We start from the raw sequence: 19559 nt of genomic DNA, 5'->3' as shown, positions 1-19559 counted from the left end.
TCTTTTACAATTGCAAACTACAGAACAATAGTACTAGTTAACAGTACTTAGTAGCACTACTATACTTTACTACCACTTCCAAAATAACACTTATTAATATCATATAAGAACTCTTCATCTCAACAATGAGTTCCTTAGGGGGTATGACTGCCACATCAATCATAAATCAGACAGACAGACAGAGAGATATTAACTTCCAATTTACTGTGTTCTACTAAAAAGACTGAGCCAGTAAAGGCCCTTGACATCTAGCCTAGTAAGTCCAGTCCCCAGAACCCACATGGTAGATATGACTCTTGCGTTCAATGTAGTCACACATGTCCCAAATTAATACCTTAAGGAGGGAAGGCAACAATTTATCCATAGATAACAGTACTTTAACTGTTTTAAACTATAAAGTCAACAGATATTAATCAGTTTCCCTACCTGACAATCCTGAGGTAATTCTGGGATTATATAAACAAAATCCCAAGGCTTGCAAAGCAGCACTGCTCAGTTCTGAGTTCTGACTGGAAATGTGAGCCTACAAAACAAAGTACATTGACAGCAGACAAATACAGTTTCTAGAGTTAAAAGCCTGTTGCAACCCAAAATCATTGCGTTTTTATCCAATCAGCCAACCTTTGGGGATTAATTGAAAAAAAGATAGGGAAGCTTCGCAGAGGAGGAGGAAACTAGAAAAAGACCAACTGAAAGGGACTAGTTAAGATAGCGTTCCTCTTGCAGATTATCTACGTTTGGTTCCCAGTGCACACAGGACAGCTCACAACCTGTCTACCTCCAATTTCTACTGTTCTGACACCCTCTTCTGGTTTCTGTGGTCACTGCACACATGTGGTACACAGACAGACATGCAGGTAAATACCCATACACATAAAAAATAAACCAAAAAAAAAAAAAAATCAACTGAAAGACCATTTTTAAGAAAAGACAAATGACATCTCCCATATCCATGCAAAAACAAAGAGAAGGCCAACAGATGAAAAATGTTAACATTATTAGACAGGAAACAGAGGCAACATGGTTCTTCTATAAGGAATAAGCAAAGTCTCAAATGCAAAACTGACACCCTAGTTTTAGAATGGAGTGATGCCTTCTTCCTCTAAGACTAGGAAAGGGAAGCAAGCTGTATACTATATATTAGGCACTTTCTCTTGGGTCTTAAAAAATGCTCAGGAAGTTTGGGACTGGGGTTGTACTTCGGTGGGTACAGTGCTTGTCTAGCATGCATGAAGCCCTGGGTTCAATCCCCAGCACGGCATAAATGCAAAGTGGTGGCACGTGCCTGTGATCCCAGCACTTGGGAGGCAGAAGGATCAGGTCAGGGTCATCCTCAGCTATATACAAGTCCAAGGCCAGCCTGGGCTAGAGGCCCTGTCAAAAAAAATAGTAACAATTTCAATAAGGCTGGGATATTCACTTCAATCTTTTCATTCTAAAAACAAGAGTATTAAAAGGTGTTGATAGCAGGTTCTGACGTCACTAAGTGGCCAGATGAGGCTAAGAATACACTCAGTCCGATATTAACTATTACAATTAAACAAGGAAAACAAGTTAACTAATTTTTTAAAGTGTTCCAAAAAGCAAAATTAGCAAAAATTAATGTAAATAAAAATAAATAACACGTACTGTGGGGTATGTCAGTGCCAGCCTATAATCCCAATTGGAAGGCAGAGACAGGATTGTCACCTAGCTAAGCTACCTGGTTCCCAAACTGGAAAAAATCCCTCTGCCCCAAACAAACAAACAAACAAAAAAGCATGAATATGAATACTGTCTATCGAAAGGGAAGACTAAGATAGTTGCCATTTTAGGACAAATTACTCAGACCTTCCAAAACACAGATCTTATTGTTTTAATAAGACATAAGCTTTGAACTGACAACCCTAGACACTTTAGACTTTAGGCAAATGAACCGATTTCCTAACCTGCAAAGTGGGGCTTTAAAGAGCAGACTTGGTCTATGGATGTAGCTTAGTGGTACATACATGAACTGAAGTGAGAGGACACATAAGGTAACTGAGAGCACCTGATGAACCATATATAATCACTTGAGATAATAATCTCATCAATATAACTGATGATATTTTGTATTCAGGGCATTAACAATGCACTGGATAATGATGCTCCATCCACAGTGAAAAACCATTTTATCAGAAAGCTAGTCAGAGTTGCTCCTGGAATCCCAGATTTGGAAGGCTAAGAAAAGATTTCAAAGGGCTCAGTCTAGTGGGTTCAGACTGAGGCAGTGCGAAGTCATTAAGAAAGGAACACAGACCTTTAAAACCGTGTACAGCCGAGAAAGGTTTTTCTCGATTTCTGCAATGACTTCTTTTCCTTCTTCTCCAGTCATACGACTTTAAAGGAAATAGAACATAAGCTTAGTCGAAAGCATAAACAAACAAACAAAAAGTTATTGCCATCACTTTAAGGATTACTTTCAGGGCTGGAGAGATGATCCAGGGTAAGAACACAGAGAGGCTCTGGCAGAAGACTGGTGTTCAATCCCAGCACCCCTATCGTGGCTCACAACCACCTGTAACTCCAGTTCCAGAGCCATCCAACACCTGGAGCCGCAGGCACTCTAACTCGTAACTGGCTTTTTGTTTTAAGTTTTTAAAGACGACTTTCAAGCCCTTGGAATTAACCTCTTTCTTTAAAAAGTTTAAAGGTATAGAGAAAAAATGTTTTAAGTTAGACCACATATAAGCGGTAACTTGCCTCAAAGCTTTTTGGCCTCGAAAACGTATTTTTTCTTTTCTTTTTTTGTAATTTTTACATGAGAAAAGAAAGTGGGAATCCCTTTCCCTAATCATGTTTTCTAACTCAGAAAATACGAAAGTTTAACAAAATTCAGAAATTTTTCTAAAGCCTTTCAAATAAGTCAAAACGGGGTTCCTGGCTCTGCTTTTTTTTTTTTTTTTTTTAAGCCAATTCTGGGGCCGGTTTGCTGACTCGCGCACCTGTAATCTCAACCACTCCGGCAGAACCACAAGTTCGAGGCCGGGGTCGGGGGATGAGCACTGGAGCGAGCCTGAGCCAAAGACCCTAACTAAACCCACTAACTCCGGATCGCCAACTTTCCCACGGCGTCCGAGGTTCGCAGGGCAAAGCCCTGCTCTCCAAACGCCTCTCGACTCCAAACTTTTCTTTAAAGGCTTTCCCGTCTGCGGGCCAGACAAAAAAATACAGAACCGCTCGTCCCCGAAGAAGCCCTCGGACGCCGCCGCTGCGCCCCGCAACGTCACTCGGCAGGCAATGGCCCGGTGCACCCCGAACTACCCGCGTCCGCCGGGTCCCCACGGCTGCCCCGGCTCCCGCCCCGGGCTCGTCCCCCCGGCCCGCCTCACCTGGTCAGAGTTAGGTAGGCGTCCGTCTGCTCTCCCGGAGGCACCGAGGGGTCTTCCCAAGTCTCCAGAAGCGGCTCCAGGGGGCTGCGACCTGGGGCCGTCATGTCGGCCGCCACCCTGCAGCGAGGCCGGAAGACACCCAGTAACCGGTGGCACGGCCCGCGCGGCGCCCTCACCTGCACGCCGGGCCGCGCGCTCGCAGGCCGGCCTCCCGCCTGCCCGGCTCCCGCCGCCGCTTCCCAGGCAGCACGGCCGCGAGGGGGCAGAGGCGGCGCCGGCCGGGCCGAGCCGAGCCTCCCGCTCCTCACCCCCCACGCGGGAAGTCCGCTCCGCAGCTCGCCGCCCCGGGGCCCGCCGTCCGCTCCCGGCTCGCGCTTATTTACTCACGCGTGCAGCCCGCTCCTCCACGACCAAGATGGCGGCGGGGGGCGGGCCCAGCGGCGCGCGGGAGCCGGGCAGGCCTGGCGGGAGAGGCTCGAGCCAATCCAACGGGCGGTGGCGCGCCGGGCTGCTCGATGGCCTGCTGCCCGCCCCCGCCCCCGCCCCCGCCCCCGGAGCACCTCGGGGGGTGTGTATCGCCTCCAGCCCGGGGCTAGAGATGGGTGATGTAAATTAGTGCCCCACTCCACCTGACTCCAGCTACTTGCTCAGCCGACCAAGTTTGCAAAACTCCAGTGCTTCCCAAAGGAGCCCACAAAACCATTTGATTGAGAGTGAATGGCAGGCTGTTGGGCTTGTTTTGTTGTTGTTTGCTGCTGCTGCTGTTGTTGGGTTTTTGTTTTCTAGAGGTCCACTTGCTAAACCTAGCTCTCTGCCTCTAAGCCCCAGCCCAATGAGTAAGTCGGAGGTGCCTCAAAAGCCACGCATTCAAGCTTTGGTCTGTGACCTTAGGAAATTGACTTCATCTCAGCTTCTGAGAGTGGGGACTAGTGGCAGCACATTTCTTAGCGGGGGGGAGGGGGGGAGTGTTGCTAAAGGAGACCCATGGCGTGCATAACAAAGGCCTGGAAATGGGCGGTATTGATTTGCAGATTTCAAAATACCGCCCTTCAGCCTTGAGATTCCTCAGAGGCAACTGCCTAGAATTGGTTTACTTCCATTGGACCCCAGGTGTAGAGGGGTGACGGTGGCCCTGGGATACACAGGTGCGGCAGAAACGACAGTAAACCCTTAAACAACGTGGTAATCATTGAAATCGTTTCACGTGCCTCTCAGCACTCTCCACAACCCGCAAGATTGTTTCAACTTTAAGCACAGAAGGTCAGGGAAGCAGGACCTAGTGGCCCACGCCTTTACTCCCAACACTTAAACTGGCTAGGCAGACAGATAAAAGAGTTCCAGGACAATCAGAGCTACATAATGAAACCCTGTCTTTAAAAAAAAAAAAAAAAAAAAAAAGTAAAAATAACAACAAAGAATAATAGGGCCACCCAGAGCCAGGCTCTACTAGCGAATTTGCCTGGCACACTGAAGCCCTAGGTTCCAACCTCCAGTCTGCCGCTTGTTCTCAACAACCCACCAGCACCTAACTTTTCCCTGTGAGAAGCCCATATTTTAAATCCCCCTTTTCAAGAATTATGGGTCAGTTAAGCCCGGTAGTACACACCTGTTTCCCGGCACTCAGAAGGCTGAGGTAGAAGACAGCTCCGGTTCCAGCTCTCACTGACTTACAAAGCAGGCCCGTCACAAAAGTCAAAGCAAATATTGACAAGCCTTCAGCTTCATTCAGTGGGAGTGGGGAAATCCGTGGAATCTTTCCGTCCTTTACCCCACCACCACCCACATTCCTTCCATTGAGATTTAAATTCTCCTGACCCCGGGTGCTCAAACACAGAGATCCTCCAACCTCCCGCGTCTGGGGATTAAAGGTGTGCACCACCACACCCAGCTCTAGATCTCCTAAAATGACTTAAGTTTCTGCTGGTTGGTCCAAGGTACTGGGAGCAACAAGTGTTGCTTTTGTAAAATCGTTGAGCTCCACATGCAATTTTACTAGGCTAATGAGTTCTCTGCTCTTTGGTGTTTTCTATCTCATAGAAAAGGGTGAAAGATTAGAATCAAAACAAATTCCCTTACCCACACAGACTACCTGCAAAATTTCTAGAAAATTTAATCAACACAAATCTGTAATCCCAACACAAGTCTGAGGCAGTAGGATTGATGTGAGTTCCAGGACAACCTGGGCTACATAATGAGAACCAGGCCAGTCAGAGCTACATAGCCAGACTTTTTTTTTTCCCTCTTCAAAACGAGGCAGATGTGGTGCTGCATGCCTTTCATCCCAGCACTTAGAAGGAAGAAGCAGGAGGATCTCTGACTCTGAGATTAAAGCCAGCCTGATATACATAGGAAGTTTCCAGAGACTCAGAACTACATAGAAAGACTAATTTAAAAAATAAACAGGCAGCCGGGCGTGGTGGCGTACGCTTTTAATCCCAGCACTTGGGAGGCTGAAGCAGGCAGATTTCTAAATTCGAGGCCAGCCTGGTCTACAAAGTGAGTTCCAGGACAGCCAGGGCTATACAGAGAAACCCTGTCTCGAACAACCAAAAATAAATAAATAAGCAGGCTTGGTGTTACACACCTTTAGTCCCAGCACTCTGGAGGGAGAAACAGGCAGTTCTGCATGAGTTCAAGGTCAGCAGAGTCTACTGACTGAGTTCCAGGACAGCCAGGACTACACAAACCCTGGCTTGAAAAACCAATAAAATGTTTTAAAAAATTATATATACACATAAAATTAAATATTAATAAAATTTAACATATATCAGGAAGAGTCAGAGCCAGGCATAGTGGAGTTCCATGCCTAGAATCTCAGCACTTGGGAGAAAGATCAAGAATCCATCCTCCAGCCGGGCGTGGTGGCGCACACCTTTAATCCCAGCACTTGGTAGGCAGAGGCAGGTGGATTTCTGAGTTCGAGGCCAGCCTGGTCTACAAAGTGAGTTCCAGTACAGCCAGAGCTATACAGAGAAACCCTGTCTCGAAAAACAAACAAACAAACAAACAAACAAAAAAGAATCCATCCTCTAGGGCTGGACAGATGGCTCAGGTGTTAAGAGCACTGATTGCTCTTCCAGAGGTCCTGAGTTCAATTCCCAGCAACCACATGGTGGCTCACAACCACCTGTAAAGAGATCCATGCCCTCTTCAGGTGTGTCTGAAAGACAGCTATAGTATACTCATATACATAAATAATTTTAAAAAAAAGAATTCATCTTCAGCTACACAGTCAGTTTGAGGCCAACTTGGTCTACAGGAGACTCCACCTCTAAAACAACAAAAATATGGACCCAGAGCAAGATTGACTATATAATCGTATAAGTTTTTATTATAAGTTATCATTTATCTTATTGTTGTGCTTAGTTTGTAAATTGTAGTTGCTAGCTTACAAAGTAGCAAGTTCCTTCCCGCTTTCTCTATGTCTTTAGTTTGGGCCCACCCTTTCTCCAGCAAACTCCCTCCTCTGTATCTCTCTGCCGGCATCCTCCCCTCACCCTGCCCCAGTCTTCACCCGTCTGTGTTCACATCATACACTTTCTATCTCCCCCACACACCCTAAGCCTATTTTACCCCTTCTTGTGTCTTAGCCTCTACACACACCCACTCCTACATAAATACACAGACACATTAAAAGCTAGCAGGCATGAAGATATATACGCCTTTAATCCCAGTACTCAGAAAGCTGAGGTAAATAGGTTGACATAACTTTGAAGCCAGCCAGGTCTTAGTGAATTCCAGACCAGCTGGGGCTACCTAATGAGATCCTGTGTCAAGGAGAAAAAAAAGACTACTAAAAACACAAGATGTTATTTCTTTAGGCTTCACCTGCAAACACTAGAAACAAAAGCAAAATTAGACAAGGGGAAAGTGTTAAATTTCAAACCTAGGACAAGTGGCTGAGGTGCCTATTTAACATATTAGGTAGAACTTGACCTCCAGGTTCTCCCAGCATCCCTCAGTCCCTACCTATTCCAGAGTATGGCCTGCATACATCACTCTCTACCCTGAACTTCCCATCCCAGGGACTAAGCTGCCCTTCTCTATATAATCCCGATGTTTTGGCTACCTGTCCACTTTCTGTACCTTTGCAGCTGTATTTTGTCCCCCTCTCTCCCCACCCCTCCCCTCTCCTCACATGGTTCACTGTCATGACCACTCTGGACTCTCCCAGGTGTATGGGCTTTGCCTTTGGCTATGCCTCCCTTATATCTATAATGAATTTTCTCCTCCACCATACCTAGGAGCAGTTAGTCCTTTCCTTTCCTCTTTATTTGTTGTTGTTGGTTTGTTTTGTTCTGGGTTTTTTTGGGGTTTTTTTGTTTTTGTTTTTGTTTTTGTTTTTGTTTTTCCATTTAGAAGCCAGCTGGGCAATAAGGGGCAAGTCTGCAATCCCAGCATGTGGGGCAAGCCTGCAATCCCAGCCTGTGGGGCAGGGGGTGCCAAGTGTGTCTGGAGAGAGCAACCACAAGCCAGCCAGGGCTTCACACAAAGATTCTGTGTCAAACAGGCAAAGGAGATGGGAAAGACTTCTGCACAGCAAAGGACACAAAGGAGTAAAGAGACAACCTCCAGAATAGAAGACAATGTTTGAAACGATACAGGACCAACAAACAGCCAAAACACACAAGGAACTCCTACATAATAACTAGAAGAAAAATCCCTTTCTCCAAAGAAGATAAACAAATAATGGGCATATTTTAAAATGTGAGAGTAGTGACACTCACCTTTAATCCCAATACTTGGGAGGCAGAGGCAATGGAACTGCTTTAAGTTCAAGACCAGCTTGGTCTACATACTGAGTTCCAGAACAGCCAGGACTACTCAGAGAAACTCTGTCTCAGAAAAACAAAAAACAAAAAACAAAAAAATCCACAAACAAATCATTGCCAAAAAGAAAAAGAGAAAGAAAGAAAGAAAGAAAGAAAGAAAGAAAGAAAGAAAGAAAGAAAGAAAGAAAGAAAGGAAGGAAGGAAGGAAGAAAAAGAAAAGAAAAGAAAAGTGAAAAGAAAAGGAGAGAAAAGAAAAGAAAACCACACCACACACTTGTCAGAATGGCTATGTAAGAAAAGATAAAGAGGGCCGGGAGAGATGCTTAAGAGTGTTCACTGCTCCTAGGGAGCACTCGTGCACCGCAACTTTAGGCAGGGATCCCAAACCCTCTTCAGTCTCTGTAGGCACCTATACACACATGGGCATCCATATACATACAAAGACAGGCACACACATAAATAAAAGTAAATCTTTAAAAGGGGGGGCTATAGGTGGCTACAATGATTATAGAGAATAGTATGGGAATTCCTGAAAATTTTTAAATGGAACTGCATATGTTCCAGCAATCACAGTCCTGGGTATATGTCCAGAGAGAGTGAAATCAGTATGTGGAGGAGAGATCCACACACTTCTCCTCATTGCAGCGCTATTTACAACATCCAAGCCATGGAAACAGCCTAAGTATCAGTCAATGGAAGAAGGGATAAAGAAAACGTGGCGGCCCATTCCCGAGTAGAGAAGCCATACTCAAGGGTATCTCAAGGGTGCTTTCTGAGCTTGTCTAGTTCCGTTTCATTTCTTTTCATTTCTTTTTTTTTTTGTTTCTGTTTTTGTTTTTGTTTTGTTTTTGTTTTTGTTTTTCGAGACAGTGTTTTTCTCTATAGCCCTGACTGTTCTGGAACTCACTTTGTAGACCAGGCTGGCCTCAAACTCAGAAATCTGCCTGCCTCTGCCTTCTGACTGCTGGGATCAAAGGTGTGTGCCACCATGCCCGGCTCTATTTTCATCTTAAATCTCATGCTAAGACTACATTAAAATATTTTTAAAGGGCTTTGGATTTTAAAATTTTATTTATTTACTTACTTTTGTTGCTGGTTTTTTGTTTTGTTTTGTTTTGTTTTGTTTTGTTTTGAGACAGGGTTTCTCTGTGTAGCCCTGGCTGTCCTGGAACTCACTCTATAAACCAGGATGGCCTCGAACTCAGAAATCCGCCTGCCTCTGCCTCCCAAGTGCTGGGATTAAAGGCATATGCCCCTACTGCCCGGCTTGGATTTTTTTTTTTAAATGTACATCTACATCTGTGTGTATGTATGCAGAGGTACCATGAGCCACCATGGGCGCGCTGGGAATCAGACCTAGTCACCTGGAAAAGAAACTAGTCCTCTTAGCCAATGAACCATTTCTCCAGTCCCTTGTGTTAATTAAGTCTTGATTCTCGGGTGGTGATAGATAGGCTTCGATCAGACTCCTGAGCAGAGCTTTCTTTCCTCTTTATGTGTCCCTGTGCTTCTCCCCTGAATCTATACATTTTAAAGTACTAGAGAAGGTGTATAGGCATGGTGACACAGGCCAGAGAAAGAGTTCCTACCAGCTTAGGGACACCCACGGTGCTCCCTGGACTCGAGGCACTTCTAACTAGCTGCCAGGCCTCTTTGACACTGGGGAGAAAAGCTAGTCATCTTTCTGTCTCACTTAAATATATATTTAATAAAACCTTACCTCCACATCATTATAATAAAAGGCAATATGGTACACATATGCAATTTGGATAGTAACCAGCCATAAAAAATAAATGACACTTTATTTTTGGCAATCACATTGATGGCCCCAGAGATCATCATATGCCATAAATTAAACAAACTCCGAAAAACAAGCAGCTCATTCATACTCGTGTATCAAATCTAAATGGAACCCAGAAGCAAAGAGAGAAAGGTAGTTATCAGAGACTGAGAGGTAGTATAAGAAGAAGAAGATGATGATCATGGCCCCAATCACAGGCTCCTTTATGAGGAGCAGGGGGGCTTGTTGTTGTTGTGTGCTTTGCTTTTTACTTTTGGGCTCTGTTGTACATTAGAAAATGAAAGCAAGGAAGGGGATCTAGAGGTCTCCTCTAAGGTAGCGGACTTGCTTACCATTCTCCATTCACTAGATTTCATTCCTATCTTGAAAGAGGATAAAAAGCTTAATGATGTGGACCTAAGCTTAATGATATGGACATAAGCTTATCATATATTTCAAATATGCTAGGAATGCATAATTTCATTTTCTCCCTTTTTGAGATAGGGTTTTGATATATAGCCCAAGCTTGGCTCCAACTTGAAATCCTCTTTCCTCAGCTTCTTGAGTGCTAGGATTTCAGCATGCACTCATGCTATAATCCTGGGGAGACATGATGTTGTGTGACAGAACTTTTCCTGAAGAGACACAGCCCACACGACTACTCTACCCCAGATAAGGAGGCTACAACAAATGGATGTATAGATACCGCTCCGGTCCCACTTGGTAAACCACTGACTTTTGCTGGGGTTACAGGAGTATGTATAGGGTCGGATGGTCAAGCTCACTTCTGCATTATGAAAACCCATCAGTCCCTAAGCTCAAAACCACACCATTTCCTGAAGTTGCCCCTAGATTAGTCCACAAAATCCACAAAATCCTACCCATCCCAGGCCATCCTGGAAAGCTCCATCCCCACAAGAAATGCAATAGAAAGCCTGCCTCCTACTCTGTTTTCTGCCACCTTTTGTGTCCTTCCCAAGACATCTTTTGTGAGGTTTATAGTGCAGAGTGACTTTGTGGTATTCTTTGGCTCCCAACTGCCAGAATACCTTTCCCTTCAGAGCTGCCACACTCATATTAGGGAAACCTTTCCCCCTCAAAGCTGGAACACTTACACTGTGGATGCGGGGTTGCTTACAAGAGCAGGCATAACTCAAAGACAGCCATATCACTGAAGCCCACCCCGGCATGGGTGACAGCTCACAACAGCTGGGAACTTGGATCACACTGCCCAGTCTCCAGGCAGCCCAACAGAGTAGAGAGTGTCTCTGTCAGGTAACCCAGTTAGTCTGAGAAATTCTAGGCAGCTGAGCTGATCTGTGAGTAGCTCTCAGCAATCTTTTTTGGTTTGGTTTTGTTTTGTTGTTGTTTTTGTTTTGGAGCTAGGGTCTCACTGTACAGTTCTGGTTATTCTAGAACTCACTTTATAGACCAGCTTGGCACTGAACTCACAGAGATGCTTGTGGTCTTCCTCCCAAGTATGAGGATTGTTTTTTCCAGCACAAGGCATCAAACCTCACACAGATTTATTGGGGAGAGACACAGAATGGCAGCTGCCTCAGAACAGGGGGAGAGGCAGCTAAGGGGAGGGCTTTTATGGACTTTTGGAGCATGCGTTGTGAACTAGTGGGAAAGTACAGCAATCTCGGAAGTATTGTGTGGTGGGAACAGGGAATTTCTGACTAAGTCATGGGGATGGGGATTTTCAAGTCTCAGAAGCTACCTGTCAAGTCGCAGGCAGGGCATTCTTACCAAGTGCTGGCATTAAAAGGGCACACCACTACACCAGGCTTCCTAGCAGTTTTTATGCCTTATATATGATGGTAGAAGGAGAAAGCTAGAGAGTCTGGTCAGTTTCAGGGACTTCCTGAAGCTTTTAAGTGGTTTATTTCCTGAGCTTGATAAACTGCTCTGCAGAATAGAATGTTTCACCCCCCCTAACAAACAGTGGTTCTCAACCTTCCTAATGTGGCAACTCCTCAATACAGTTCATGTTGTGGTGATCCTAACCACAAAATTACTTTCATTGCTACTTCATAACTGTAATGTTGTTACTCTTATGATTCATAATGTAAATATCTGTGGCCCCATGGTCTTAGGCAACCCCTGAGAAAAGGTCATTCAACTCCCAGAGGGGCTACAACCTATAGGTAGAGAACCACTGCTTTAGAACAGTCTGTGCCTTTAGGAGCTTTCCTCATTGGTATAATGTTTTATCTTAGGGGAAGTTGCTACACAAGAATTATCTGGTTACACATATGTACACACACACACACACACACACACACACACACACACACACACACTACATGTACATTTCCTCCAGCACACAATTAAATATCAAAAGAGAAATTTTCTTAGTCAATGTTCTGTTGTTGTGAAGAGCCACTATGACCAAGGCAACTCTTGTTTGTTTGTTTGTTTGTTTGTTTGTTTGTTTTTTGAGACAGGGTTTCCCTGTATAGCCTGGGCTGTCTTGGAACTTACTTTGTAGACCAAGCTGGCCTCGAACTCAGAAATCCGCCTGCCTCTGCCTCCCAAGTGCTGGGATTAAAGGCATGCACCACCATGCCTGGTGGTAAGGCTACTCTTAAAGGAAAGCATTTAGTTGGAGCTGGCTTACAGTTTCAGAGGCTTAGTCCATTATCTTCATGGCAGAAAGCTTGGCTGTGTACAAGCAGACATAGTAGTTGAGAGTTCGACATCTGGATCTGCAGGTGGTAGAAAGAGAGAGACACTGGAGCTGGGCATGGTGGTACACGCCTTTAATCCCAGCACTTGGGAGGCAAAGGCAGGAGGATTCTGAGTTTGAGGCCAGGCTGGTCTACAAAGTGAGTTCCAGGACAGCCAGGGCTATACAGGGAAACCCTAAAAAAAAAAAAGAGAGAGAGACACTGGGACTTGCTTGGACTTTTGAAACCCATCATCTACCTTTGAGTCATGCTTCCTCTAACAAGGCACACCTACTCCAACAACATTCTTCTCAAATAGTGATGACCAAGCATTCAAATATATGAAGCTGTGAGGGCCATTCTTATTCAAACCACCACAGAAATAAAGGAAGGGGTAGAATGTTATAATAATTTCTTATGTTTTCTAATACTCATGTGTCCAATGTTGTCCAGTAATGGATCGTTTTGTCAATAAAGTGACTAGTAAATTAATTTTTTTTTAAAGATTTATTTATTTATTTATTTATTATATGTAAGTACACTGTAGCTGTCTTCAGACACTCCAGAAGAGGGCGTCAGATCTCGTTACGGATGGTTGTGAGCCACCATGTGGTTGCTGGGATTTGAACTTCGGACCTTCGGAAGAGCAGTCGGGTGCTCTTACCCACTGAGCCATCTCACCAGCCCGTAAATTAATTTTTAAAAAGCATGTAATATAAGAGTTCTGGAGGCTGGGGATTGGTAGCATCTGCCTAACATACGTGAAGTTCTGGGTTTAATTCCCTAAACTGCATAACCCAGCAGAGTGGCCCACACTTGCATTATTTCTAACTTACGATAGTAAAAGCAGGAGAAGGTGAAGGTCACTCTTAGGCAGAGCTAGTAAAAGGACAGCCCGTGCTGCACGAAACTCGGTGGTTAACATTTAAGGGGAAAAAAAGAGTTCTATAAGAGAACCAGGCATAGTGGCACAAGCCTGACTGAGCTAATTGAAGACCAGCATGAACAACTGAAAGATTGTTTCAAAATACAAAAGGTGAAAGAGTCCTGGGGTAGAAACTCAATAATGGAATGCTTACCTAGCATATCGTGCACCCTGGACTCAGAATCAGACAGTTCTGAAAGACAAAACATTATCCAACATGGTAACTATTCTACTGGCTATCTTGGAAGAAAGTCGCACACTGAGTTGATTTCTAACTTTTAAACCTCTCTCTCTGTCTCTCTCTCTCTGTGTCTCTGTGTCTCTCTCTGTCTCTCTCTCTCTCTCTGTGTCTCTCTGTCTCTCTGTCTGTGTGTGTGTGTGTGCTCTGTCTCTCTCTGTCTCTCTGTCTCTCTGTGTGTGTGTGTGCTCTGTCTCTCTCTCTTTCTCTCTCTCTGTGTCTCTCTGTCTCTGTGTCTCTCTCTGTCTCTCCGTCTCTCTCTGTGTCTCTCTGTCTCCCTGTCTCTGTGTGTGTCTCTGTCTCTCTCTGTCTCTCTCTCTGTGTCTCTCTCTCTGTCTCTCTGTCTCTCTCTCTTTCTCTCTCTCTCTCTGTCTCTCTGTCTCCCTGTCTCTGTGTGTGTGTCTCTGTCTCCCTCTGCCTCTCTGTCTCTGTTTCTCTGTGTGTGTGGTATGCACAGGTTTGTGTGTGTATACGTGTATACTTGTGTGGAGCCTAGAGGAGGGTAGTAATCATGCTTCTATCCACCTCTGCTTTATTCCTTTGAAGCAGGGTCCCCGCGTGTACACGGAGTTAGAATTGGTTGGCTACGCAGGTAGCCAGCAAAACCCAGGCATCCTCTGGTCTCTCTGATCCTGTTGTGTAACAGTTTCCTCAGACTGAAACATTCCACCCTGCAGGAAGCTCCTTAAACAAGAAGGTAAATAATTCAAAATAGCTTCAGGAAATTCTGAAAACTGATCAGGTTCCCCAGGCTCCTCTCTGGCAGAATAAAACATGAAAGCAGAAAGTTCTCAGACCATCAAGGGAAGATGCAAAGAAGACTTTCAGAAAAGCCAACCTGCAAAAAAGAATCTGAGACCAGATCGACCGCCTGGAAGAAGCAGAAAACAGCCAAGCTGCCTGGAGAGGGGTAGGCCTGGAAAGCACTCTGCAACCCACTGAACTGCCTGCAGGCTGTATGTGCATCCTGCTCCAAGTTCCCAGTTTTCTGAGCTGACAACCATGCTGGGGTGGGCTTTTTGGTGATGTAGCTATTGTTGAGTCATTTCTTCTCCTGGAAGTAACCCCTCACCCACGTCCTTGATAGTAACCCCAATAAAAGTCATTTGTAATGAGAATTGTGGTTTCTTGTAAAACCCAGTTATGTTATGTAAATGCGTTTTTGTTTTAATCCCAGGTGTGGGACTTGGGGCTGCTTGGGTTTGTCCACATCCATTAACTATGATTGTCTCATGCTCTAGGAGGGGCATGATTTTTGCCAATTGCAGATAAACTTATTCTGGGGACTCTGGAGAGGGAATAAATGCCAGAGTCCCGAGAGGGTCCAGAAGTTCTCTGAATAGGAGGACAAAGAGGAGGAGGAGGAGTCAGAGGAGGAGAAGGAGGAAGAAGAGGAGGAGGAGGAGGAGGAAGTCCTGGTTGTGGTTACTGGGAATTGAACTCAGGACCTCTGGCAGAGCAGTCAGTGCTCTTAACCTCTGAGCCATCTCTCCAGCCTCACCACAGTATTCTTTTTTTTTTTTTAAAGATTTATTTATTTATTACATGTAAGTACACTGTAGCTGTCTTCAGACCCTCCAGAAGAGGGAGTCAGATCTCATTACGGATGGTTGTGAGCCACCATGTGGTTGCTGGGATTTGAACTTTGGACCTTCGGAAGAGCAGTCGGGTGCTCTTACCCACTGAGCCATCTCACCAGCCCCTCACCACAGTATTCTAATACCCTTTTTTTTTTGTCTCTAATTTTACTTAATTTTTATTTGTTTGTTAACACTTTCAAGTGTTACAAATTCCACTAGAGAGATCTTCAGGAAATTGTGGACAACTGGCAAACTTTTGGCCTTCAAATATAGGTTAATACATAGATGGCTTTTAGTGACATTCAAGCATATTTTCTTAAACTGAGGAAAGATGGGCATGTTCAATGACAGTGTCAGAGGGCTTAAAATTCACCATCTCACCAATGGCCAACCAATCCTCTACAGCTTCAAGCTCTAATAGTATAGAACGTATGCAAGCGCATCAAAGAACTCAAGCTTTTCAAAGCATACCCAAGCAGGATGTTAAATTAGATATACAGAACACCAATAATGAAGATGTCTTTGGCACTAGTGATGAAGAAAGGGAATTAACATTACTTCTGCCCTTTCTACTCATTACATGGCATTTTGATCAAGAGGCAAATGAATCCTTTACTGAGGAACTCTGAAGGAAGTTGTGAGCAAATAGTCTACCTGCCTAGCATGCGCAACACCCTGTGTTTAGTGTCCAGCTTGGGTTTTCAAGCATGGTGGTACAATCCTCTACTTTCAGTATTTAGAAGGCTGAGCAGAAATATCAAGAGTTGAAAGTTATCCTTGGCTGTAAAGTAAGCTTGAGGCAAACCTGGGCTACCGGAGACACTGCCTCAACAGAACAGAAACCAATTTATTTGGAGATTAAGGACACTAGACAACATTTAAACAAAAATAACCACACCATTTTTATCTAGAAGTCAAACACAGATAGATATGAATATAATCTCCAAATCCCATCTCTTTAGGTAAGCTTTAACCATTTACAGAAAGTTATACAAAAATTTGAAGGTAAATTCTCCTGTGATGTAAATACATTGAGAATGGCTTCCCACCTAGGCTGAACATGATGGGAAGGCAACAGAGCAAGTAGCTCCTCCAGGCCTGCTATTCTCCCTATGACATGAGTAAGTACTCCATGCTGAGAGCCATTTTCGTATTATTTCTTTATATATTATTGAGATGGGTATCATTCATCTCAGGTTAGATGAGTGATGTTTTGGGACTTGAACCTGGGGCCTCTTGTATACTAGGTAAGCATTTTACCAACTAAACTGCTGCCAATTTTAACCTCACATTCCTCATCGTGAATATCTTACATGCCTTCTTGGGTTTCTTTTTCCATACATTTCTTTTTGTTTTTTTGTTTTTCAAGACAGGGTTTCTCTGTATAGCCCTGGTGGTCCTGGAACTCACTTTGTAGACCAGGCTGGCCTCGAACTCAGAAATCCGCCTGCCTCTGCCTCCCAAGTGCTGGAAATAAAGGCGTGTGCCATCACGCCGGGCTCATACATTTCTTTAGTTGTGTTAATGGATGCCCCTTCTCCCTTGGAAACAGTCCTGGCAGAAGATAAGTGTGTGGCTTGTTCAAAAGCTTCACCTACTTTTACTTCTCTACCAGATTCTCAATCAACTTCTTTGTCCAGTCCTGAGGTTGAAGCTGTTTGGTCTCAAATCTGGGTGAAAGGGCTAACTGAAGTGACCATTAACATATCAAAGTGGGCCTGGCTACAAGGTTCTCCCTACCTGCTACAGGGTACTCCTGACTGGCATACCCTACCTGCTACCCTAAAATTCTCTAGCCCAGAGGCTGGGTTGCCTTTTTTCCAGCTGCCCTTCCCTATATAATCCGACCATTTCATTTAATTGGTGCTGTCATCTACCCTCTATCCTCTTGGCCTCTTGTCACTTGTCTCTTCCCAGCCCTGTCTCCTCACATGGCTCAGAATCATGTCCACTGTTGACTCTCACAGATGTCTCTATCTTTGGCTATGCTTTTATCTACAATAAAACCTCTCCTACCCTATACCTAGGAGCAGTCATTTTCTTTCCTTTTAACTTTATTTTCTTTTTCGTCCATTTGATGCCAAAACCCAGGATAGGTCATGTCCTTAATTCACTTTTATTTCTTTGTTTTTCATTAGTTATCTGGAATTTACTTTGTTGTCCATTCACCGCTATCGTTTGCGCAGAACCTCTCTACTAATAGTGAGATCACACACTGGCTGCAACCTATGTAGCAATTAGCATGATTGACAATGTCTGTGTTGCTGATGGCTGCTGATGCTGCTCTTGGACAGGCAAGATACAGCACCCTTGTCTCCTCTGCCTGCTACTCTCATGCTTACAATTACAGGCAGAGCGCACTGTCATTCGATCCTTCTTCTGACTTACTCCTTCTGAGTAAATACTCTTTCCCTAGCATTCCTGTGAGATCTAGAATGTCACATTTTAGCTTCCCATAGTAATAAGACGTAGGATTAAAGGTCTAACCAGCTAGGAGACTATCGTTCTTTTCATAAATCCCTCTTAAAAGAAAGATAAAAGAAAAATGTGGCTACCTTGTACAAATGGGGACCCAGCCACAGGGGCATCTGTCAGCAATGTAGTGATCTTCCTCTTATTTTTCACAATAACCAAGTTTGGAAAACTCAGAATGGCCTCTGCATCCTCCAATAGACTTGTGATCCTTCTCTGTTGGTGTATATCAAGAATGTCCTTACTCAACATCAGATGTACTGTGGGTCAGGGTACTTTGCTTCGGGGGACGACCATGGATTAAGACGTCACAACCTTCCACTCCTCACCCAGAGCTTCAGCAGCTTCTTCTGTGGCCAGGCACACAGATGGCAGCTGGGAAGGAGATAGTCAACTTCATTGTAGCCTAGTTGTCCTGGTACATACTCTGTAGACCAGGGTGGCCTCAAACTCACAGAGATCCTTTTGCCTCTCTGCCCACAGAGTACTGGGATTAAAGGTATGCACAACCATGTCCAGCTTTAAAACTGTTTTCAGATTTATTTTGTTTGATTTTTATTTAAGAGTTTTGTTCACATGTATATCTGTGTATCATATACATCTTGGAACTGGAGTGATGAAGAGATCTGAAAATGCCATGGGAGTGCTGGGAAACGAACTGGGTCCTCTTAACCACTGACCAATCTCAACAGCTCTCTTTAAAATAAAATAAAATAAAATAAAAATCTTTTATTTTGTTCATGTGAGTGTTTTGTTCCCATGTATGTCTGTATATCAAGCATCCTGAAACTAGAGTTATATTTCTTCCTAAGAATATTCTTTTTAAAATGTATTGTTCTTTGGTTGTATTTTGGTTGGTTGGTTGGTTGGGACTTTTGAGTCACAGTTTCTCTGTGTAGTCCTGGCTGTCCTTGAACTTTCTCTGTAGAACAGACTGGCCTCAAACTCAGAAATCATCTTTTCTCCACCTGCCTCTGCCTCCCAAGTGCTGGGATTAAAGGCATGTGCAACATGGTGCCCAGCTTTTATTTTGTTTAAATATTCTTTGTTTGCTTTTCATCCCTGCTGCTGTCTGTGCACCTTGTAAATGCCTGCCTTGTATTCTCAAAGACCAGAGGAGGACATCAGATCCTCGGGAACTAGAGTTGCAGATGACTGTGGGCTGCCATGTGATTGCTGGGAATTGAATCCAGGTCCTTTGGAAGAACAGCCAGTGCTCTTAACCATTGAACCATATTTCCTGCTCCTAATCACTTTAAAAAATATTTATTATTTTAAATTATGTGTATGTCTATATGTAGACATAGGCACATAAATGTGAGTGCCTACAGAGACACTGGATCCCCTGGAAGTGGAGTTACATGTGACTGTGACCCATCTGACATAGGTACTCTGTAAGAGGAGTATATGCCTTTAACTTGCTGAACTGCCTCTCCAGTTCTGGAATATCTAATCTCTTAGTGGGCATGCTCATTCTGTTAAATGAGACTCACAGGAGGCTGTTGCAGCTTGAGCTCCTGTACTTGGACCAATAGACGGAGCCATATGGAGTTACTCATACTGACTGTGTTGTTTGTCTGACCCTCCAAGGAATCCACTGAGAGATAAAAACCAAATTACCAACCAAAGTGCATTCTTGTGTCCTTTTCTTGCTATTCAAAAAGGGAAGAGTTCTGGACCTATAGATCAAAGGGGTCTGATAGCCTCTTCTGACTTTCACACACACACACACACACACACACACACACACACACACACACACACACACAC

General features: G+C 44.2%; 1 protein-coding gene across 7 annotated transcripts in view; it reads right to left on the bottom strand.

Moving 5' to 3' along the window:
* Positions 1 to 3789, bottom strand: part of Rif1 (replication timing regulatory factor 1) — a 53955-nt gene extending 50166 nt beyond the window's left edge. For 2 of the 7 annotated variants that reach the window (NM_175238.6, NM_001355415.1), the window contains exons 1-4: positions 3738 to 3767; positions 3351 to 3467; positions 2279 to 2357; positions 427 to 523 (exon numbers count right to left, since the gene is read on the bottom strand). In NM_175238.6, the coding sequence (NP_780447.4) occupies positions 427 to 523; positions 2279 to 2357; positions 3351 to 3454 (280 nt within the window). In that variant the 5' untranslated portion in view covers positions 3455 to 3467; positions 3738 to 3767. Of the gene's footprint in view, positions 1 to 426; positions 524 to 2278; positions 2358 to 3350 lie in introns of all 7 variants that reach the window. The other 5 variants (NM_001355414.1, XM_011239136.2, XM_011239135.2 and 2 more) reach the window with 5 other exon arrangements.
* Positions 3790 to 19559: the final 15770 nt, after the last annotated feature.

This window comes from Mus musculus, chromosome 2 (assembly GCF_000001635.26).
Source record: "Mus musculus strain C57BL/6J chromosome 2, GRCm38.p6 C57BL/6J".
Classification (NCBI taxonomy): domain Eukaryota; kingdom Metazoa; phylum Chordata; class Mammalia; order Rodentia; family Muridae; genus Mus; species Mus musculus.
This window is presented reverse-complemented; position numbering and strand designations above follow the sequence as displayed.